At 34.3% G+C, this 25,658-nt stretch overlaps 1 protein-coding gene across 2 annotated transcripts in view; it reads left to right on the top strand.

The window, feature by feature from the left end:
- Window positions 1-11,593: 11,593 nt before the first annotated feature.
- LOC145686530 (cystatin-B-like) overlaps window positions 11,594-25,658 on the top strand; it is a 29,804-nt gene continuing 15,739 nt past the window's right edge. Inside the window, exons 1-3 of one of the 2 annotated variants that reach the window (XM_081759927.1) lie at window positions 11,594-11,845; window positions 16,281-16,363; window positions 24,140-24,310. In XM_081759927.1, the coding sequence (XP_081616053.1) occupies window positions 24,140-24,310 (171 nt within the window). In that variant the 5' untranslated portion in view covers window positions 11,594-11,845; window positions 16,281-16,363. The remainder of the gene's footprint in view (window positions 11,846-16,280; window positions 16,364-24,139; window positions 24,311-25,658) is intronic. The other variant, XM_081759928.1, reaches the window with a different exon arrangement.

Below are 25,658 nucleotides of genomic sequence, written 5' to 3'. Positions count from 1 at the left end.
ACTATGAGGAAGGTGGAAGTCTAATTAGAGCATTCAGCTATCGAGAAAATCTGGTACGATGTTAAAAAAAAAGTGTCACCATTCAAGGGAAATGTTAAATTATTGCAACTTTATGTATTTAGCGAAGGATTTGTATAGCATAAGCCCTCCTATATTTCTGAGGTAATATCATTGGGAAAATCTTTCTGCATTATTCTCTCAATTTCAATAAACTGGATCTTGCTTAGTGGAGGCAGCAAGGGTCAGTTGTATGTTTTAGAGATGCTATTGGCCATTGCTCAGTTTGTCTCTTCGCACAAGATAGTATTCAGGTGTCATAGCGAATATTTGAACCCTGATTTAACGGTATTTTTTTTACTTAGTCAAATTGATTTGATGCATCTTTACGCCAAAACGAGAATGATATTAGTGACCACTATCCCAGAAAAAAAATATTCAAAATAAATATATAAAGCTTACGGCAAGGAAAAGCAGAAGCTTAACAATAGTTGTTAAAAGAACAAGTACTACTATATTTTTTGATTGAGATATAATTTGTGTTGAGCGTCCCTATGTAATATTCCAATTTGTGAAAAAGACACTGCTGAAATCGAGAATAATTCTATATTTGCTGATCGATATTTCGACACGCGATTTTTCGTGCCTCGACACACTTGCTTTCTTGCCCTAGGCTCAGCATAGGCTAAGGGCACCTATGTCTCTGGGATGTTTTCCTAGTATCCTTTAACCCAGTGGTTCTAACCTAATTCCTATCACGACCCCCATTTTATCACATCCTCTTGCCACCGACCCCCTTATAGTTTTTGTTTTGTAATAGACCTGAGCTTGTATGGGATTTTTAATATATATCTATTGAGGAGATCTCACCATATCCATCGATTACTATAATAGTAGAATCAAATTCTTCTATATAGTGGATACAATGACTTCCCTAAAAGCGAATGGATTAAAACCAAATTTGGTCAGTTCATTCATAATACAAATATCGAATTTGATCCGTAATAGCGTACTGGTATCAAAATGAATACCATTGACCAGAGTGGTTTTTCCTCCATGGTAAGCATTACAACGGTGTCTTCCCGTTGTGCCTACTTCCCGTTATGCCTACAGGCCCTCCAGCACTTTGTAGAAAATATTTTTAATGATCTTATCTGTAGGCAGAACGGTAATTCCCGTTGTGCCTACTTCCCGTTCTGCCTACTCTTTCGAGACGGGGAATTCTGTGCAGGGAGGGATCTTTTCTAGGGATTTTTCCTTTAGTAATTCTAATAGATTCTGTAAGAAGAATAACTATTCCTTTAAATTTCATCATATATTTTAAATGTTATCTTACTTGCTCTTCTCAGAAAAAATGACTAGGTACAGTTTTGTTATTAGCAGCGTTATTCACGTCTACTTTAGTAGAGATGTGTTTTTTTAATACTTACAGAGAAATGGAAAATTAATTGATTCAGTTACAAGAAAATAAACTTATTTCGGTCTAATATCAAGTCATTTCACAACAAAATTTTATTCAGTTTTCCAGTAGTTCATCTCCAACATTCTAAGGCTCGCAGTACGTAATAGGTGCTACAGTTCACATCCTCAAAATATATTTGGCCATATATTAAACAAACAATGCAAGAAGATGCATAATTCGGTCTCTTTTCTTTTTCTAAAAAAAGCCTTTGTCTTCTACATCACAGATCTTTTTCCGGCATCACCTCTATATATGATCAGGTGCTTTGTCCTCTATACATGATTCTGTATTACACGCAATGTGTCGTACTTATATTGTAAAAAAAGAAAAAAATGGGACCGCAATGGCTCAGGGGTAGAGCGTTCACCTCTGGTGCATGGGGTCCATGGTTCGATCCCAGCTCGAGCCAGGTGAGCTTTGTGGTGGACAAACACCGTGTGCGTTGGTTTTCTCGGTGTTCTACCGTTTTCTCCTACTTTCCACTATTTCATTCATTTCTCATCATCACCGTCTCCTTTAGCCTAGCCAGCATTACCGTAGGACGTAAAACTTAAAAATTTCATTTCATTTCATTTATACTGTCAATGTAAATACTAAATACCACATATCGTCAATATACCCAATGTAATTTAAATAAAGATCTCATAATCGTTGTTCAAAATGTAAACAGTATGCAACCACATCTATGTAAGCCATCAAGCCTATTACACGTGGTTCCAGCCTTCCTAATAATCGTAAATATCTGTGATTTTATTCTGTATGTGACCACACAAATAGCATTTTAATTTCGATTATTTTACGGTAAAAATATTCTGTGAAATGTAATGGAAATTCAGAAGGAGCCTTCTTTGCGAATTTCTCAGAGTTTTCATTCTCACCGTCGTGAGTAATCCGATTGGGTAGAGAAGCGTGATTATCTAAGCAAACTCATCACCAACAAAACGCCGAACACGTATTTCATACTTTGACCGTTTCTGATTTTGAAAACACTCCTGTGTAGACTATAAGTCATTACTAGGCACCTTGCTTATCACACTGACACTAACAAATCATATATAATAACTTTTTAACGTAATAAGTAAAAGCTTGTTGTGATTCTTATTAAAACGTTTATGTTGCGAGCGGAGCAAGCAAGAAAATTTTTATCATATCTATTTCTTTGCAAACTAACAATATTGATTTAATCGGACGCCAATACGTTTTCAGGGCGACGCGTCGTTTACTGACTTCCCATATTTTTTCTTTCTTCTTGCTTGTTCGGCGACCCCTACTATTAGCGCTCAGGGCAACAGCCCCGCTCGTTCCCCTCTAGCTACGCATCTGATTACTATAACAGTCTTATGTGTTTCGTTGGGTTTTCAGTATTTAGAAAATGTTATTTCAATAAAGTGAAGAATTATATATAACATTTTAGATGCATGGCCGCTGAAAAAAAAAATCTCTTTATTAAACTGCAACTATGATTCTGTTCCTTGAATTTTGTCAGTTTTATCAGAAATTTTCCATGGGTTTTGTCTTGCATTCGCAATAATCTGTTTCGTAATTCTAAGAAATTATGTAAGAAGAATAACTATTTCTTCAAGTTTCATCATAAATTTTAGATGTTATTGATGAAATGAATTGAAATGATGTTTAGATTGAAATGAATTGATATTAGCCCGAAGTAAGTCTGTTTCGTGTTCGTTTCAGATACAATGTCAAACGGGTTACTGGCAACTGAATCAATCAATTCGAGGAAAGAGATATGATGGAGACAAACACTCTTTTTAAAGGCCGCCTTATGCATCCTCTTGCGTTGTTTGTTTAATAGTTGGCCAGACATGTCTTGGGGATGTGAACTGTGGCATTTTTTAGTACTGCAAGTCTTAGCATGCTGGAGGTAAACTACTGGAAACCCAAATAAAATTTTGTTCTGAAATTGCTTGATATTAGATCTTTTTTTTTTTTTTTTTTTTTTTTTTTTTAATGTTTGTTTCACATACAATGTCTAACATTCTTGCAACTGAGTCAACCAATTTTCCATGTATGATGAAACTTGTAGAGGTGGTGGTTGTTTTTACAGAAGCTTTTAGAAATACTAAAGAAATATTCCCTACAAAAATTCCTCCCTGCACATAATTCCCCGTCTCGAAAGAGTAGGCACAACGGGAAGTAGGCACAACGGGAATTACCGTTCTGCCTAGAGATAAGATAATTAAAAATATTTTCTTTAAAGTGCTGGAGGGTCTGTAGGCAGAACGGGAAGTAGGCACAACGGGAATGAACCATTACAACAAAGGCAAGAAATCGCTTATCGGTTCAAAATGACTTGGTAATGTGCGCCACGAAGATTGAACCGGATATTGGCACACTAGTGATATCACACCATGCTCAGGTATCTCATTAGCTTTCAATTTTAATTGTATTTCAATATGTAGTTCTCATTAGTTTCATATCGTACCTCTTTCATTTAAATTGATTTTTAAACAACTCTGCACCTGTTGCAAATGTTTAGTAGACATATTTTTTGCTATTCTTAGCAGTATGTAGGCTATAAAAATAATTTTAAAAAAATATGCCTACAGAACAAAATTCAAAATATTTAAAAATACTTTCCGGTATTAGATTCTAATTATATTTATCTCTTCCGCTTATTTTCGCGACCTTCATAAAAATCTGTAGCGACCCCCAGGTTGAGAAACCCTGCTTCAACCAATATGACACTAAAGTCTTATGTTTTAAGTATGGTGGGTGTGAACTTTAAAAAGTTTGATTAATGTCTTTTAAATTAAACCATACCGAAAAGAAATAAAATATTTCTATAATAATTCCTTACTAGTGTATATTAATATGTGCACATCTCCTTGTGTTTGTGTGTGTGTGTGTATGTGTGTGTGTGTGTGTGTGTGTCATCATATTTTCACATACAACCAAATCTTCTAGAGCCACCAAATATTGTATACAGATAAATAATAAGCTAACCTAATGGTGTACGAAACTTTTTTTTTTTTTTTTTATTCGAGGGATTGGGGGTGAGTCAAAACTTAAAGTGGAGATCTGTACGTGCAGTGAAGCATATTGCTTGTGAGGTAGGCAATCCATCCAGTTTTTCGTATGTTACAGGTTACTGGCCCAAGAACCAGTAGAGGCAATGCCTTTTTACATCTGTTCATCGTTATACAGTGACTCGAAAAAGTATTCGTACACTCCCAGGTTTCGTAGAATTTCAATGGTATCATTCATATCAAGGTTGGAAAGTGGGTGATAAAAATATTACGTGTATTAGTGTATACATCTATAAATATATATATTTAATATATATAATAATATATAATAATAATAATAATAATAATAATAATAATAATAATAATAATAATAATAATAATAATAATAATAATAATAATAATAATATATTAAGGAAGATACTTTCAAATGAAAGCTATTTTCTCTCTGTAACAAAAAATAAAAACAAAATAATTCTAAAATTGTGCGTCTAAAAAGTATTCGTACAGCCGATATATTCGAGAAAATAATAGTAATAATAACATCACTTTTCAATTGATTAATATTTTGTAGGGTCCTTTAGCTAAGGATAGAAGTCAGTGGAGAGCTTTTGTGAACGCGGCACTGAACCTTCGGGTTCCATAGGTCATAGAGTTAGTTAGTTAGGGTCCTTTAGCAGCTATAATTGTCTAAAGTCTTCCGTAAATGGGAACGACTAAGTTTGCTATAATTATTTTTAGGTCAAATATAATCACATTCTTCCAATAAAGTATTTTAGAAAACTGCCTTGTTAGAAATAACCCTGTATCTTATTTTTAGGCCAGAAACTTCCCATATAGGCCCTATGCTCTATGGGATTGATGTCTGGTCACTACATGTGTGTGTGTGTGTGTGTGTGTGTAAACTTTTTTGGGTACTTTATTAGTACCCACATCCTAGTATTGTGTGTGGTATGTTTTGGGCCATTATCGTGCAAAAATACGAAGTCATTATTGGAACTCATTTTTGCAGTTCTTTCAGTGGCGGCCGGTGGATTGTGGTTTTGGGTGTTGCAGTACGAACGATAAGAGACAGAAGATATAAAGTTGACTCATTGACTAATCAGCATAACTTTAGATGCAAATGCTATGTGACATGTTAAATTAAATAAAATTGTTTTTAAAAAATAAAAAATGCAGAACATTTTATCCAATTAATCACCTTAATTAATTAGTAAGTTCATTCTCCTCTCTTTGATTGGAGCAAATCTGTCTAATACATGCTGGTTGAACTCTGATATTCTTATTGTCAGGTCTTTTTCGATGGAAAGCATAACCAATGGTAATAACCTTTCTTGGGACATTCAATTCCTTGAAAGTGTCAATTATTTTTCATGTGGAAAAAAACTTTTCGTCTTTTGCTGACGTCATAGGTACTGTTAATATTAATTTCAAAGCTTTGTAGATTTACTAAATATTTTTTCTAGATTATTGCGAACGATTCGTTCTTGCAAACTCAGTCCTTGACAGTGATCCGAATTCCTCTTCAGCGTTGACTGAAGAGAGTTCGTAGCAGAGATTAATGTTATATATAAAAAAAAAAATGTACATTGAACACACTTTATTCACAGTTTACCCAGGAAAATTTAAAATAAATTGAGGAAATGTAACTGGTACAAACAACACTACTAAACAAGATATCCTGTAAATTTAAACTGGATTTTTTTTCGAACACTCTCCTGAATTGCCCTTTGCTTGTTTTGTCTAAGCCTTAATTGCAAATTTTTCCTCAGTTGAAAGCTGGTCAATGTTTTTTGTAAGTTATTTACAGAAGTCATGGTATACAATTCATTCAGAATTTGTAGGTTATTTACAGAATTAAAGCACACACAATAAAATTAAACCTAATAATTAAAAACCAAAACAGCTGATACAAAATAGGTACTGGTATATGAATTCCGAATGTCACATATTCATACATCAACACACACACACATGTGCGTAAAAGAAAAAAACTACATTCCAAATTATCCGTCTTGCTTGTTACGCAATGCACGATGAACACAATATACTTCCACATGAGGCGAAACAATGCCTACCAATGTGATATGTTCTGGAAAGGAAACCTCGAAACCCGCCAGATGAAGGATCAGCATGTAACAGAAGCCAAAAAAAATCAAAGAACATCAAAAAAGCAGCACTGCCAGTTCTACACCCAGAAATGTTAACTGGGAGGGGTCCAAAGTATTTGAGGGAGGTCCAATACGTCTACATAATATGGAACCTGTCTTATACTGCACCCGAAAAGACGATAAGTAATTCTTACTTACTTTCACCTATATTTTTAGAAAAAATGAGAGAACGATTATTTTTATAAGAAAAGAAGAGTACATGATGAGGCGTAAAATAAAATATTTAGCCTACATCAATCGTTTCTGTGTTAGAAAAGTATAGTTTATTAAGAAAGCCTACAAATGTTAGTCAAGTTTCGAAATTTTTGGGAGGTCCGGACCCGGTGGACCCCCTCGTGACTACGCCCCTGAGCATTGCTAATTAGTCCCAAATTCAATGTGGCTTTCCCCATCATGCAGTTTTATGTTGAAATTACTAAGAGTATAAAATATACTTATTTTATAAAAGAAATATGTTTATACTAAAATACTATCCACAGAGGGGGGGGGGGGCGATTCTACATACTGACTTATTAATATTTGATTCACAAATTACTGTAGAAGAAGCCTTCATTATCAATATAAGCTAAGAATTAACTTGTAAATGTGGGTCTATTTTCATTTGTTTTCTCCTCTACTAGATATTTTCTTTCTTATTTTGTGATTTTACAATCACTTTTTTTAATTGCCATTATATTGATTTACTTCAGTATGGTCCCGTAATTTAAAAATATGAATTCATAAAAACAAATTCCATTTGTTAATTGCTAGTGAAAGAAAATTCAGAAATTTTATTTAGCGTGAAAAACCTTCTCGTTCACTGGAAATCGTGCTGTGTTGCAGAAGCACTGCAACGACCAGTCCCTTTAACTTCTGAGATAGGGGAAAGGAGACTTAACATTTGCTCCAATTCCCGCGCTGAAGGAATCTGGTCGTTGCATGCTCGTTGCAACACAATGTAAATTAGGGACTCTGTGACGGATTATTTTTCGCTTTTTAAAATGGATTAACGGAACGGACAATTACAGAAGTAAAAAATATGTTATTTAAAGTGTATATATGCAAGTATTAAAAAGTATTTTTTTTTTGTTCTTTACTACTATTGATAATATTTTTTTCTTGAAATACTTTGGTCGTTGCGCAACGCTGCAACACTAACACTAGCCGCCACTGAGTTCTTTGCCAAAGATTGCTATTTAAAATACTGATATAGTTCCATTGGTTCATCGTTCGTTCTGCAAAACACACATTCTAAGACAGCAACAGCACTTATTGACCGCCAAACAAGCATAGATCCTCCAGCATGTTTCACAATGGGAAATCGATTTTGGCGCGATTTCTGCTCTCTTTATTCTTCGCATAGATTTCTCCAGTTTGACCCAAACAGTTGTACCCGACTCTCGTCGATGAAAATAACGTTTCAAATGTCAAAGGGCTTATTTACGCCCTTCAGAGCGAATTCTAGGTGCTTCTTGCGATTATTGTTAATCGTCCAAGTTCTGTTTCTTCAGATTCTGTTTTCAACGTATTCCTCACTGTAGTCAATGATACCTTTACTCGTTGTCTCTCTAGCTCATTTTGCAATCTGAGGAGTGCTTATCTTTGGATTAATTATGATAGTATTGCACTATTATGCTCTTGTATCTATTTGATAGTTCTGGGCGACCACTTCTACGTTTGTTTTTAATTGATTTCGTAACGCTGAATCTAATATCAACTGCACCATTGAGGGAAGTCGTTCCAAGATTTTAGATCTTCCGTAGACACCGATTTAGTCTAATTGTGAACCATGATAATAATTTTTGTTTCATCCTGCGTTGTTTCTTTTCCTTTGTGACCCATATTACATTTTAATACATGTTTTTGGTGAACGGAGACTGAGAAATATTTTGATACTTCTGTCAGCAACCTTCTCAAGCTTCAAAGCAAGAGTAATCACATTAACAGTGCTTGGCAGATATCTTTATTACGAACAATCTACGGTGTACGAATACTTTTTCGACAGGAGTAAAACACTGAACCAGCAAACTACCCTGAATAGATGGCGCAACTGGTGAACTAATGGTGCAAGATAGTGTTGACATAAATGCATAGGGTTCAAATCGTATATGTGACATAAACAGGCGTTCATTTATTTTTAAAAAAATAGTAACTGTACGAATACTTTTTCGAGGCACTGTGTATATATTTCAAGCATTTTTTTTTTTTTTTTTTTTTTAGTTTTCAATGATTTACCATTATTCTTCCCATGAGAAGAGCGGGCACTTCTAGTCTAAAATAAGTCAAAATAGAATAAATAATTCTGTTTGCTATTATTAAAGTTTAATTAACGTAAAGAAAATATTTAACATACAGTGTACAGCGGGCCGAAGGCTCCGGCGGAAATAATAGTTATTTTTAATGAGTTTATGCTGTACCGAGTTTCGTTTCCCTAACTTGAGAATTTTTCTTTCTTTGGCATAAATCCCCTGCCCCTCAGGAGACGCATTTTAATTAAAGTGACATGATATAATCAAGTTGTAGGTACTAACTAGGCCTATATTCCAAAATTCATTTATAATCAAGTTCGATGTCTAACAACACTATATTCCAAAATTCATTTCAAACGATTTAATGGTGTGGATCTGTATAACGAACAAACAAACATTCAACTAAGATTCAATATTACGTATTTTTCCACTGCGTACTCCTCACACAGGGAAATTCAGGAACATTTTACATACGACGGAGTAAAATACCAATACTACGTAGTGTTGCCAACTATAACAGTTTTTGTCAAGTCCGTTTTTTTTTTTTTTTTTTTTTTTACAATGACGTAGAGCAGTAAAACAAAAATATTATTAATCAGTGAGTGAACTGGTAGGAGGTATAGAAATTTCTAAAATTAAACTACTGCAGGAATTCCAATAATAAGTAGCAAAAACTGGCCATGATCAGAATAAGATGAATTTAAAAAGGAATAAATTTTCAAGCATGTAAAGATAAAGACGGAGACGGGCGGATTTATTCTATTAAAATAAATAAATATCTGAATCTCTCTGTTGTGTTTTAAAACTGAAATAATGTTTGCTTTCAACCAGCTGAGCCCCGTGCAAATAAAATAAACAAAATATCACAATAGCATGGTAAGATATGGTCTATATGGTTCAGTTTTGCTATTCGTGCAAATTCGAACCGACTAGAAAAGTGCTGCCGTGATTTGCGTATTACGAAATGATCATAGTGTGACAAAAGTAGTCTATCTATATATTAAAATGCTAGGTTTATATGCTTGTGGTCAAGAAGAGTTTATGTTTGTGGCCAATTATTTGACAATGTATTCGAAAAAAACAAAAGCTCCAGAAAGACGCTGTCTTTACTGATCAATTGCAAATTTTGTATAGATTGTTCAGTTCTAATTGAATATTTGGTAATAGTATACAACAGTTCCTCCTCGTGTTCCGTACTCGAGGACTGGAAGTATTGAAATTTAAAAAATAAAGCATCATATCCTACGAGTTATACATTCCAGCACCACACATTTGCATACAGAGTTAGTATATCTCTTCGGCGTTTATTTCATGGCCAAATGATAATGAGAAAAGAAAGATAACCATTTCTCCAGTCTAAGATGAATCATTATTGTTTGGAGTGTTTTGTCCAATGAACACCATATATCACTGACGTTAAAATTAATTGTGTGTGTAATGTATATGCTTATTACATAACTACATGCAAGAAAAAGAAAACACTGACCATACATGAATTAGAAACTCCAACCGGAAGTAGGCTCAAATCTTGCAAACGGTACGAGATAATCAAAAAACTAATCGAAAAAGCCTCCCCTTTATGGAACTCCTTGCTGATTTTTTTTTAAAATCAAAACGTTCTTCACTTGTGTCTGTAAAGGGACAATGTGCAGATGTGAGGAATAATAAGGAGATTCATGCTCATATGTGAGTGATGCGCTATGTAGAGAGCGCAAGTTCAGCTAGTACTTCATGAAATGATATGAAATGAGATGTCAGTTTAACGCCCCACAATTATGCCCTTTAGGCTAAGGAGGATGGATAATTAAGGCAAGTGAGTGATGATGAAATAATTGGTGAAATGAGAATGCGGGAGAAAACGGGAGTGCCCCGAGAAAACCCACTGTTACGATGTTGTCCACCACAAACTTACTTGGCCGGGAGTCGAACCAGAAACCTCACACACTAGAGGTAGGTGCTCAACCACTGATACATCATGGCCCGACTATACCTCAGAACAACTATGTACCAGTATTTAAAAAAAAATAAAAATAAAAAAGCAAGCTGAAAGATCCATTTACAAGCAACAATGATGAGAAGGGAAATGGAAGGGCAAGGACGACCGCAGAATTTTCTCCAAAGGGGGAAAAACCGACACACAACAACAGTCGAAAATACACACAATTTAATAAAAGCATACTTATGATGCCTCATATGAAACAATAATTATTATGTACGCAAATATCCTCATTAACTGCAATCAACAAACTATAGTGCTATAGTACTTAATAGCTATCAAGTACTGTAGTATACAAGAGCAAGTTAGTATGTTTTGAAATGTATTCTCTAAGAACTGATCACCCGTCGAAAATCCAGAGAGTGCAACTGCCACACCACCTGCGGGTAGCCATAAGGCCAGGATATTTAAAAAACTATTCGTTTATTTTGTGTGTGTGTGTGTGTGTTTTTTTTTTTTTTTAACCTGTTATGATAGCTGGCCAATGGGCACGGTTGAACCTGAATCTTCCGAATGCAAAGAACGCTTTTATCTTCGCTCACTCCACTAACTTCATTATTATTATTATTATTATTATTATTATCTATTAATCGTAATTACTTTGACTTCTAAAAATCACTATTCGGCATGTAGACTATAATTATTAAATATTGTGTATCTTTCTAAACAATATGGAAATTCAGGTAGGCCTATTATTTTGTTTTAAAGTCTTGTGAAATTCTGGTGATTTCTGTGGGATGCCGTTAGCAATACTGACTCTGAAAGATGAGGAAGGATCCTATGATCATGACGTCACATGTAAATATATGTGCAAGGCTGTTTATAAACATTGAGTAAGAAATTTATTGCTTTCCTATATGTTACGAGATATACATATGCCATATAACTTTCTGTTTCCGAAACACATGATTTGACAGAGTGAGTAATTCTAACCACAATGTGAGAGTGTGTCAGTCAAAGGAGAAGGAAATTGTCATTCTTAGTTTGTGTGTACGGAATAATACACGAAGGTAAGAAACATTAACTTAGGTTTTATTATCATATGTTATAGCATAATTAATTGCATAACTATCTGCTATAAATTATTATGCTATGTTTTAGGTAGCATTTGCACAATTAAAAAAAAACTTAAGTGGTGTCACGCCCCTTTTCTTGATTGCAGGCATAATACTATTATCGACCGGCATTTTCCAAACTAAAGTTCCGATCTTTTGACATGCCACGTCCTATACTGATAGATGTGCACGAGCTTCTGAAAGATTGTGTCGTATAGAATAACTTAGCCAAACGAAAAAGGACGTGGATTTTTAGGGTCGATCTGAGTTTCACGATCTGTTTCAGCAGTGAATCGATATATGACGGGATAGACTGCAAAATGTGGTTTCTATACCATGACACGAATTTGGACATTACTGCTGTATCGCCGGACCACTGGAAAACCGAAAAGAAAAAATGTTATTTAGTTTCTTCCCCGAAACACTAGGTTGTGACCCTGGCTCACTTGCTAGTGATTATTGTTTGAAGTACAGTGTAAACGTACGCATAAAAACTAGTGCATAAAACAAGAACTAACTTGTGATAGATTGCCACTAAACAGCACGAATGATACCTAAACAAGTCAGGGAGGAGCACAGCAGAGGGGCCCGAGCGATAGCGAGGGAGTGCGTCCACAGGGAGCAGGCGCGTCAGCGGCGATGGGTATACGCATAAACGAGGATAGTGGAAAAACACTTGGGTTAAGTTCCAAAGTTGGGCGTCCGTTTCCAGCAAAATTTTTAAAATTTACGGGAAAGATATGAATAATTTGATCGTTTGTGTGCTTGATAATATATAAGAGTCTCGAAAAATCTGTTTATTTGTTATATATAAGCGGTTATAAACATGGGACTATACGGCGAGCGGAGGAAACTACTTGGCGCAAGGTAACCGAATAGTTGCATTGTAGGAAGGAAACTAGCATTTATGTTATCAACATGGCGAATGTACAAGGGCAATGAACTAACAGTTTTAACATTTGTGAAGCAATACGTTGATAACGAGCAAAATCTTTTAAAAGTTTGTGAAGAGCACGGATTAATGAACTTAATAACAAATTGCAGAAAGTGTGCAAAGGAGATAACAGCGAAAAAACGTGGCGAAAGCGGACGCCCAACTTCGGAATAAATGCCAAACACTTTATATGTCAAATGAATGGCTTATGTGTTGCACAGCTTTGGAGGAGATGCTAACTGCCATTTTAAAAAGTACCAAAATGTACTAAATTAGGCTAGATACGATTAGGTTTGGTTACATGTTTTTCTTGTTTTCAGTTTCGTTTCCACACTTTGGGTTAAGTTTAGAGTTACCCCTCCGCTTTTTATAAAAATCAGGAAAATTTACAGGAGAAATGAGGTAAGAAATGATAATTTGAAGTTTTTATTTGATGTTTAGGAATGTAAGTTCGGCAGGAGAGTTATGTTTAATACGAGAAAAGATATGTGGAAGTTAGTACTATTTGCCGGATGCGGAAGCATTGTGGAAGGTTTCAGCAGCATGGTAGTTGTAAAATATGGCGAATATGGTAAACAGGTGTAACGGATGCGCAAAAATAATGAAGAAAACCTTTAAAATTTTTGTGAAGCACACGGAGTACTGAAGTTAAGTGAAATGTAACAGTTTTTAATACTTTAAGCACTGTTTTTTGTATGTTGTAAAGTCTGGAGGGGCAACTCTAAACTTAAGCCCACACTTTCGTTAAACTGTTCGCCTGTTTAGTAGATCATGCCTTTTAACACAATTTCAACAACTGACACTCCTTATTTTTATATAACTCGATAAAACTCAAACACGATATGTCACAATCTTGTCATTTACGCACCATTTCCACACTGCCTTTTCTATAAATCATAACCAATGTACCTCTCGGCCAAATAGTCTTTTCCGCCTCCTTATATAGTGCCGCTTACAACATTAAAAACAACTAATAACAATAAGTATTTTCTTAACTTCAACTATTCTCCTCATCTTACTTTTACTCACTCTTCCTCACAAATCAAAATAAACTCTTCAATCCATCTTGTAAATTTTCTAAAATTGGTCCGGCGATACAGCAGTTAACCCCGAATTTGTATTATTAAAAAAAAAAAAAAAAAAAAATCGTATTTTTAGGTCGTTGTACAATATTTGCACCATCTGCTTTTACCCTCAAAGAGATGAAGAGTGTAAGAAATTAATTAAAGCTACAATACTGTATTAATTAGTGACATATGCTCTAGGGTGCATTTGTCGAGAACAAAATCGTATCATGCACCCGAACTTTGCTCCCATTTAGGCTTCCTTTTCATAATATCTTAGTCATTTCTGTGACCGTGATCGCTTGCACATGTGATGTAGGTAGGCAGAATTTATTACTTTAATTTATATTTTATACTCCTATAAAAGAAAACAGCCCTGAGCATTCATGAAAGTGCACTCTTCGTCAATAAATTCACATTTATAGGAATTAAATCCAATCACTTCCGTGGACTTCAAACTCTTTTTAGTGAGAAGTTGCCAAAAAATAGTTCAATATCACTTACCCTAAAGTTCACTCTGAAAAGTTCTTGTGGGGAGCGGTTATTCCCTTGTGTATAACAACTCTTCTAGAAACGTATGTACACTTATACTAATTCCACTACTATAAAAACGATTTTACATCAATTAAATGCCACTATATGTTATTTAATGCTAATTGGATTGTATTTTACACTTTTCTCTTCAGAACCCATTATCCACAAACTAAAGATTTCAAACTGTCTGTGAGGATCAATGTTGCCCAGGGGTGCCCACAAGGGGGGGCTATGACGCAAACTACGTCATTGAAATATTTGGGGGGGTTAAAAATCTATATAAATGTGTTTGAGAGGGTGTGAAAATTAATCGAAAAGATTTTTTTTTCATGGAAGAACACCTACGGATAGGCAATTGAGGGGGGGCGCGTCATGGACATGAGGGGGAGTGGGCACCACTGATGTTGCCTGATCAAATTCCAATGTGCTGATTACCACCACTTCCAAGCTTGTACTATGTATAAGTTCAGAAGTAAAAGTGTTTAAATTAATTTTTGTTTTTAATTTTAATTTGACAGTATAATGTTGTCCTATCAATAATCTAGATTCCTCCGGCTTAAATGCAATTCAGATTTTACTGTTCTAATGAAAAAAGATTCGAAAAAATTCCTTTCAGTGTTGTTAGAGCATGGATGCATAACTACCACTTGATCAACTTCATGACCTGTTTCTTAAAGACTCTAGAGAAGCCCGATGTGTGTTGGGGAGGGGGGGGGGGTATTACCTTTGGCATCTCTTACATGTTTCCGAATCCTGGTTTTAATGTTCCTCTTTGTCTTTCCTCTGTAGTGTTTCTTACGAAGGCAATAAAGTGCGTAAATCCCTTAGCTAAACTGAACTTTACACTGGGGGAACCTAGATTATCGATGGGACAACATTTGATGCTCACAGAGTTTGAAATCTTCACTTGAATCTTGAATCTTGAATCTTAAATTTGAAATGTTCAAGAAAACCCAAAATTTCCCAGACACAAAAGCCGTTGAAAAAAGTTTATTATTATTATTAATTATTATTATTAAAGGACGTTTTTCTTTCAAGTCCTTGCATCCCTAGCTGCGAGGAAAAATTTCTCAAGGGATTTCTGATTTGGCTGAATATTGCAGTCAGAAAGCGCTGCCAATCATCGAAGTGCCTTCCAACACTAAAGTCAACATGGCTTACTTCCTGAAGAACATCATGAGCCCTCTGTACGATACGCATATTCCCCACCTGTACAGTGACAAGTTCGCAAATATGTAGGATCAGCATGAACAGGGCTCCACTCAGCGATTCCACTCAGTGAATCCAGGCGTTCTACGCAAAGAAGTTAGAAGAGATAGGAATTTGAGTAATCCTGTTTTTATCCATCCCTGTGAAATTCCAGAACTGGTCAGCAATGGACTACTGTGGATTTGGATTCCTCAAAATAGGCACTTACTCGAAGCTGTCTCCGTACTTTCTGAAAGTTGTCAAAACGAAATGGTGAGACATTCCCCTTCCCATTCTAACAATTCACTACATTGAAACTTCGCTGGGCGGTCGTTCGGGTCCGTGTGGCCGTCATATGGAATATACCGGTGGTAGAGAAAGGGCCAGGTAAGTGGTTCAAAGTCGACTATTTTTATCGTGGATAGCCTTCTGTATAGATGTGTAAATACATGCTGTGTAGAAATATACTTATATGGTTGAAGAACTTACCAATACTGAGAACATAAGAAATTAGCAGATGCAACTGTCATCTCTGACATTTATATTTGTAATTAACAAAATGGTTAGTGCAGTATTAGTTTTGTGCATTTAGATCGTGAAATTACTGTTTTTTAGTCCATATTGTAATTCAGTGTAGAAAATAAGTAGATAAATTTTTCTTGAATTGTAGGAAGGCCAGTCTTCTGTAGAAGACCACAGTAAAAATATACGAAATTATTGAGAGAGCGAATTCGGACACGTAGCAGAAAGAAGGTTGGTATTGGTAATAAGACAGATTTAAAAATATGTTTCTCGCGCATGATTTCAATGAAATGAAATGAAATCTTTCACTTAAACATTCCACTGTTATGCCCTTTAGGCTAAAGGTGGAGAATAACTATAAAATAATCGGTGAAATGAGAATATGGGAGGAAACGGGACAACCCCCGAGGAAACTCACAGACATGATGTTATCCACCACACACTTACATGGTCTGGTATCGAATCGTGGATCTCTCATGCTGTAGGTGAGAGCTGCACCACTTAGTCACTGTGCGCTCATGGTTTCAAATTACTCATGGAAGCTTGAGAAAAAGTACTAGTATTAACACTTTCTTTTTAAAGGATTAAATAATAATGTAATGATGCTGGGACCAGTAGCATTCCATTATTAGTGTATTTCATGCAAGTCCTATGTCAAGTTTCTGTGTATTTCCTATGGATAAACTAAATTCAGAAAAGAGAGGAATATGTATATATTTTTACACAAGACTGTAATACGCACAGCTCACAAAGTGATATTTATGTAGGATTTCATAATTCAGTGTTTTTTTTTTTTATGTTTTTGTTCTTGTTTTATTTTTATTTCATATATATATTTTTAAAAAAAATTCAAGGTCATCATTATGGTACAGACTACTGAAACATTAAAAGATACTGGTGATGCTGGAGAAACAGAATAATACTGAGCGTAATAGATACAGGCAAAGTGGTGTATCTTTTATATATTTTAGTTATATCTAGTAATTGTTTATAAATTCAGTAACCCAATTACATATAATCATTTTTGTACTCTACTATTTTGATAAGATTTTTATTTATTTTTTATTGTATTTTATTTTATTTATTTTGTTATGCAGTCTAAACTAATGTAGAAACTCTCCGCGGACTAAAAGTGAGTCCACGTATTCAGAGAAGGTTGGCACCCAAGCACGGGTATTGTATTTGTAATGAAAGGGCTTGATGAAAGAAGGTGTACCACACATTTCCACATTTCCAACTTCGTCAGATGAAAAGTAGTTCAAGCTTTAAGGAAGGTAACACTGCATGATTCTACAAATTTCAGATTGCAAATTATGGACAAGGTTTGGCATAACTCACAGGAAAGAAATTGAAACCTGCATACAAAACAGTTTCTGTATAGTAGTTGAATAGGCTCTTCAATTATTAGCAAGTGCATAATCGTAGTAATAATTTCGATGTTTTTCTTTAAAAAGAGACCTGTATTCTTAAATAGTAGCAAGAAATATGTCCCTTTACTTTTGGATTGGTTGCTTTAAACCAGTTGCTTCTCTCCGCTCCTCCCTCTAGGAAAAGAGAGGGTTTAAACTAAAAACATAAATTTAAAAGCAAAAATGACACAAATGTGAATTTCATGGTGATGTTTCTTCATATTTCAAACTATTAGAAGATATTTCCTCATACATTTCAAACCCAGGAAACGTAAATGTTTTATTGAAATTAAAAGTAATTTCTGTATTTAATTTTTTCGGCCTCTACTTTTCCCTGTCTTTGCCTTTTCGTAGGTCTCTCTAATGGCAGACACGACTCTCTTCTCTCTACGTACTATTTTACTTTTTATGGTTCTCTTCTGTTTTATTTTAGCCTCAGGTCGGATGAGACGAGGCTTATCTTTTTATAGTGTGACACCTAAAACTTGAAGTGATGCTTTAATTTCTTTCTTTTTTGTTTTATTTATTTATTTATCTTTTTTCACAAAATATACAGACAACGCATGCTTTTTTTTTCATATTTCTTCTGTATAATTTCCGCCTAAAAAAAAAGTCGAGGATTCTTTCCTTTTTATGATAGGAAATCGGACCATCAGATCCATTTGTTGTTTTATCGAACTTTTTCAATGTCTTTTTTATTTTATTTTCCATTTTCCGAAGAATAAAACACATTAAAATAACATCATAAACACAAACATTACACACTAAAACTTGAAGTTTTAAGCTCTTTATATTCAAAGGAGCTTAATCTATTTTTTTTTATCAGAGTGTATTTTGTTTTAAAGAGTTAAATGTATCGACATTTTCGAATCTGAAAATTTAATTTTATCTGCTTCTCTTTCATCCTGTATTTCTCTCCACAGTTTTTTAAAAATATGTCTTGCTGTTATATTAAGATTATCGAGTTTCTAGTCATTTTCAATTGTTATTATATTTTTTCTTTTCTTCAAGAATAACTAAGAGTATATACACATTTATTAAAACTAAAAGGCAGTGTTACGGTTTCGATAACAACATTATCTTCATCAGATACTAACTCTTAAAGTCGTGATGGATAGAGCTGCATAAGAGTTTCTTGTCTTATTTCATTTCTTATATCTTTTATTTTATTGTTTGTAATATATATAATACAGTGTGTTTGAAAAAGAACTCCCTAGTTTTAATGTGTCCTAAAATCTGTACAAAGTTACATATACTATTCTAGTTTGTGGTGTTTGACGGCACCAGTGCTGTTTTTTCCCTCAGTTTCCTCAGTTCAGTCCAGGCAATTGTGCAGTGCAGAGCAACTCAGCAACAATGTGTACTCCGCAACAGAAAGCGCAGTGTGTTATTCGGCTTCTGAAAACTGAGTCAGTTATAACAGTGCAACGTAATTTTAGACGTCAGTATGGTGGTGAACCACCTACAGCAAAAACTATCCGTGATTGGCTAAAGTCTTTCAAGGAAACCGATAGTGTTTTAAAAGCAAAATCACCAGGTAGACCGAGAACTTCTGAAGATGTTGAACAGATCTGTGTTTCTTGTGTTCGGAGCCCCAAGAAGTCATTGGCCAGACGTAGTCTACAATTAGGAGTGCCTAAAGGTACTGTGTGTGATGATGTGCGTGAAAGACTTAAGTTGCGCGCCTACAAATTGCAACTGTTACATGAAATTAAATCTACTGATAAAATCGAAAGATATGAGTTTGCTTCTGACTTTCTACACAGAATTGATGATGATGTCAATTTTTTAAAAAGGATGAGGCTACATTTCATGTCAGCGGAACAGGGGAAAGAATCGTCGCGTCGGTTGGGACAGTTACACCTGAAATGTTGGTGAATATGTGTCGAGAAGTAGAATATCGTCTCGACGTGTGCAGGGCCACAAGTGGATCTCACGTTGAGGTCTACCAACATTAAACAAAACTTGAAGGAATTCTCTTTCATGATATGTACTTATTGATGTAAGTTTTTATTCATTTCCCAATTAAATTTATACTTAAAACTAGAAAGTTCTTTTCCAAACACCCTGTATCTATTCCGCGTTTCTAAAACACATGCTCTGGTGTGTGTGTTGTTTTCCATATGTCCATTTATCGTCATCAATTATGTTTAGTATCTTTAGGTGTGTTTTAAGTGGTCCATGACCTGAAATATATTCCATTAATTCTGTGTTTACAGTTCCCATGCTTTCTCGTACTTTTACGTACATTTGGAACGATATTCGTAGTCCTTTCCCCATTATCGGAATTTATGGGAATCCCATTTTGTTGCTATGTTTTCAATGTCGCTATCTGTGGAAATCGATCTGTAATTTCAACTACATATTGTCCATTCTTCATTCTTAATCCATGTTTGTATGCATTTTCTAAATATTTGGAGATGTATTGGTTCTTCGTACGTTAGCATTTGTAATGTTTCGGCTGAGATTGTTTTGATGTTATTTGCCTTTATTAAAATTAATCTCTGTACTTTAGTTATGGTTTCTTTCAAGTTTTTATTCATAAAAATCCTGTGTCCCCATATACGTGCCACAATATTCTAAAATTGCCATTAAAATTGTTTCCTTATAAATTAAAAATCTTTTTGTCTGAAGTCCCTTCTTGCAATTGTCAACGTTTTTCCATTTATCTGTTATATTTCTTGTATGTGTTTTTTAAAATTTAACTGTTTATCAATATATATTCCTAAATACCTACATTCACAAATAACTAACACTTTCTTATCAAGACATATTTTTAATTTTTATGATTGGATCTCTTTTTAACGTTCGACCAAATATTGTAATTTTATTTTTACTAGCAGAAAGTGGTAATTTATTTTCTGCAAACCAATTATCTGTATTCATTAGTATAGCTTTTCCTTTCCGTTCAATTTCATTTCTTAATGATGCTGAATATACAATTGCGAAATCATTTGCGTATCCCACAACTCCGATGGTCTCTTGCATATTGGTTAGATGTAAACATAGTTGGATTTTAAGGCACCAAGCGGGGTGTAGTGGCTCAGTGGTAAAGCGTTCACTTCCGGTGCTTGGAGTCCCTGGTTCGATCCCAGCTCGCGCTGTGTGGACTTTGTGGTGGACAAACACCGTGCTCGTGGGTTTTCTCGGGGTTCTCCCGTTTCCTCACACTTTCTTCATTCCACCATTTCACTCATCTCTCATCATCACCGTCTTCTTTAGCCTAACCGGCATAACCGTGGGACGTAAAACTTAAAGATTTCATTTCGTTTTTTTCAGGCACCAAATTCTATGACCGCAAATCGAACATCATTTAGAATTAGTTATTATGTTTCTTCTTAGTACTTGCAATTTTTTTTTCCGCTACAATAATTTCATATTATTTTCTACAAGGTCTTGTTTGGTTTTAGTTCTTTGAAAAGGGCAGGCCACCGTAAGCTGTCGAGAACTCGCCTTATATCGGCATATATTACAATTTGGTACTTTTCTGATTTTCCTTCTTCTGTTAAATCCATGTAGGTCTATATGGTTTCGAGCCGTCGTTCTTTTTATCATCACATTTCTTAAAAATTACTAAATTTGAACCTTTTAATCTTAGGGGATTTCTCCTTTTCTAAAACACAAATTGAATAGCCTCGACGAATATGGCGGCGATGTGTGTTCAGTCTTTTAGTAGATTTGTGGTTTTATACAATCCGGATCTGGTGTTTTTTGTTCTTAACCTTTTTATATGATTTATTGATATGTTACTTTTTGTATGATTTATTGATATGTTACTTGCTCTTTTTCATCTTCCATAGGAGCCACCCTTTATTAACTAACTGTCTGAATTGTGATTGTGTTTCGTTATCTTCCTGAGGGTTATCTTGAGGCAATAAAGTGTTTATCAGGTTTTCCGCAGTCTCTTCCTAATCCTTAGTATATTTGCTATTTTTTTTTTTTCAAATATTGATTTTTTTTCTTTGTGGCTTATTATTTTATAGGGTTCTTCCCGAAGATCTATATTTAAGTTCTCCTCAGCTTAGGATTGTCAACTTTTCTATTTTACTTTCGGGGGACAAAAGGAGAGAAGAAAGTTTAGTGATCGTTAAAAAAAAAAAAAAAAAAAAAAAACGAATTCAAGATTTCAACTGATTTACACGTTTCATAGCCCATAGATATCTAAACAATCATTTTTCGACATCTGTTCGTGTGTTCGTCCTGATGTATACTCACCATACTGTTCAACATGCCTCAAATTTTAAACTTAACATTTTATGTGGTTCTTTAGGGTTTTTTTTTTTTTTTTTCTTCCTACTCCTAAAAATAAGGTTAATTTACTCAAGGGTAAAAATCAAAAAGTGTTATTTTCTCAAAAACGGTTCTAACGATTTTGCGTGTATTTCATAAATCAATTTTCCAAAAATAACCCTATCATGTAGTACAAGTAATTTCTCTGATAATTCGAGACAGGGAAGTTTATTCGTGGGGCGAGTTTTGTTTCGGACAAGTTTCTCGAAAAGGACTCAGGCGATTTTGTTTATATTTCATAAATAAATATTTCATTAGTAACCTCACAGTATGCCATAAGTCACTTGTCCTGTAAAGATCTACAAAGTTTTTTTTTTTTTTTTTTTTTTTTTTGACAAGTTTTTTAAAAACGACTCAGGCAGTCATGTTCATACTTCATAAATAAATTTTTCATTAGTAACCTGAAAATATATTATAACATGTTTGTGTTTAAAAAATTAAACGAGGAGTAGTTTACTCTTGAGAACGGGTTTCTTTTCAGACTACTTTTTCGTAAATGACGGCAATTTCGGTCATATTTCATAAATAAATATTCCATTATTGTTCTTATAATGTTGCATAAATCACTTGCATAAGATTGTCCACAAGAAATAATTGTTTTTTACAATTTTATAAAATACCTTTTATGCGATTTTAGTACTATTTTCTAAACAAATATTTTATTAATAACCCGTAACATATGACGTAAGTGGTTTCTTGCGGAAAAATCTACAAGAGGCTGATTTTTCTTTGGGTGAAATTATGCAAAAACTCTTTAGAAGTTCGTTCGTGTTTCATAAGAACATGTTTCATTGATAACTGTAGCCCAATATGTTTTAATTGAAGAAATTGTAACGAGAAAGTTTAGTGCGGTGGCCCGTACCATTTATTCTAGCTATATTATTTTATTTTGATAAGTTTGTATTAAGCCTCTATATTTGTTTAATCTCTCTCTCTGATAGTTATCTGTAGTGTTTTGGTATAATTTCCTAGCTTTTCGGGTTTTCCTCTTTAAATTTTGCAGTTCATTGGTTCAGAAGGTATTATTGTCTTTTACTCGTGTGTGTTGTTATTTTCAACGAACTTAAAAAGTTCGTTACTAAATTCTCTATGTCTGTTATTTGTGAACTTTTCAATTTTGAGCCCTCCATTTGATAGAACGTCAAAAACTATCTCAAAGAAATGATGGAAATTTCCGAGTCACTCTTGCCGTTCCTGAGATATTGGCCAAAAAGGTTCCGATTTCGGGAGATTTAAGGAGCCATATCTCGGGAACCGTAAGTCATAGGGAGATGATATTGGTGTTGATCAATACCTAAGAGGATGGTGAACATTTGGCATAAAGTAGTAACAGGTGGCCACTGTCGAACTGGCCATCGTCCCCCAGATATTGGCCAAAGAAGTTCAAATTTCGGGAGATTTAAGGAGTCGTATCTTGGGAACCATAAGTCATAGAGATTTTGCGAATTTTTCAATGTTGAGCCCTCCATTTTCAGCATGCGTCTTCATAAAACAACATATGGTAGAACGTTTTAACAGAACTCATAAGCAAAGCATGTGGAAAAATTTAGTACACAAGGAAGTTATAAATGGAAAGCCTGTAGAAGTTAATAAGAAAAATTAATTCTTTTTAAGTTCGTTCTGGCAATGTTCTTGGAGCATTCTCAGCTGGTTAGTTTTATTTTTATTTATTTATTTATTTATTTATTTTTTTCTCCTTGGGTCTTCTACTTTCTGGACTAATTCGTTTAGGTCACAGTATTCTTCAATTTGGAGTGGTTTTATTGTATTCCAGATATCTTCCTGTTTTACTTTTTCTTTATTAGATAGAAACTTTCTTCTCCTTTGTTTATTTATTCACCGTTTATTATAATTATATTCATCGTTAGATCTCCCACCTTTCCTTTTCTTTTATCAGTTTTGCCGCTGTGCTATTATATTAACTTAGCGTTAGAGTCCTTGCAAATTATATTATCTTGTATGTCTGGCAGAAGTCGTCTATGTTGTTTCAATATACAACTATAAAACAGAACTACTAAAATACGGACTCATATTTAATTTTTTCTACAATAATCTTGAAATATTTTTGTCTTTCGCATGTTCTGTGTGTTGTTACCGCATTCTATATCTAGGTCTTTACTAAGAGATTTAAAGGCAACCTCCCAATCTACTGCGCCACCGTTTCATATAGCAGGTACTTATTTTGTAATGTAACAAGTTTCAATTCTAAATGTTTTACATGTGATTTATATATAGAAATAGGATGTTTTCACTATTTACTAAAGAAATATGCGAAAATCATTTCAGTAAGATATTAATTACTTTCCAGATGCCGTTAGTTGGAGGTCCCAGTGGGGTAAAAGAAGCGACAGCAGAGATTCAGGAATTATGTATTCAAGTGAAAGACAAAGTGGAAGAAAAGCTGGGTCGCACTGTACCTGAGTTTACTGCAAAGGCCTATAAAACTCAAGTAGTAGCTGGTGTGAACTATTTTGTTAAGGTATGTGTATTCTATAGTCGCATAAAGACGAAGAATTCAGAAAATAAAGACTTAGGTATTTTGAATTATGGGATATTAATGACTGAAAGATTAGTGAATTAGTAAATGAAATTAAAAAGTTGTGATTGCGATTTCTTATTGTTACAAATGGCAATATTTTATTAAGATAAATAGATGAATTGATACAATGCAGTAATTACATTAAAATTGTGTACTATAGATTTTAAAAAGCTAAAGTTACGAAAAATAAATGATTGTTGACAATCATAAATACGCTGTATATAAGGCATTCCACTGCAGATAAGGCATAATTTTGAGTTCATTACAAAATACAGTATATGAACATAATTGTCAAGCATATGATTACACCACTCATTCAACACTAACAAGAAACTACGGTAGACTACCAAACTGTGCAAACTCAATGTTCAAACAGATGTATAACAACCAGACGCAATACAGGGGTAGTAAGAGATGAAACTGTTAAGTAGTAAATTTCTGCCACTTCCGTCTTAATAGATAGATACAGATGAAGATTCAATAGTATTTTCTTAAGACGCGCAATCGATTCTTGAAAACCGCTTGACGCTATGTAAGTTTTTATATTACCATTTTCATTTTATGGCAGTCAACATTGAAATACAGTATATGAACATAATTGTCAAGCATATGATTACACCACTCATTCAACACTAACAAGAAACTACGGTAGACTACCAAACTGTGCAAACTCAATGTTCAAACAGATGTATAACAACCAGACGCAATACAGGGGTAGTAAGAGATGAAACTGTTAAGTAGTAAATTTCTGCCACTTCCGTCTTAATAGATAGATACAGATGAAGATTCAATAGTATTTTCTTAAGACGCGCAATCGATTCTTGAAAACCGCTTGACGCTATGTAAGTTTTTATATTACCATTTTCATTTTATGGCAGTCAACATTGAAAGCGGACATGGTTGATTTATACTACTTCCGGTTTAAATAGAGGGTCAGTGGAAGAGACGAAATCTATTCTTGAGATGCGGAATCGATTCGAGAAAACGACATCTAGATACCTTGTATTGTTTCTGAATTTTAAGAATGAACTAGCTTTGCTTTTGGAATTGAACTGTTACTATAAAATAAATAATGATATTTCTTTAGTTTTAAGGTTTGATTCACCTGCAAAATTAACATTAAATGTTATGAATAAATAATTATTGTGTGTTTCAGATGTAAAGCATTACGAGCAGTAGCCAATGCTGCATGGTATTGCCGGATTGCGGACTCCCCTTTCCCTTCTCGATTTTCCTCCAGCCGAGATTATGAGACGCATAAACTGGCAACATTATTCACAATGTAAAA

Source organism: Thermobia domestica, chromosome 5, assembly GCF_964235325.1.
Source record: "Thermobia domestica chromosome 5, izTheDome1.hap1.1, whole genome shotgun sequence".
Classification (NCBI taxonomy): domain Eukaryota; kingdom Metazoa; phylum Arthropoda; class Insecta; order Zygentoma; family Lepismatidae; genus Thermobia; species Thermobia domestica.
This window is presented reverse-complemented; position numbering and strand designations above follow the sequence as displayed.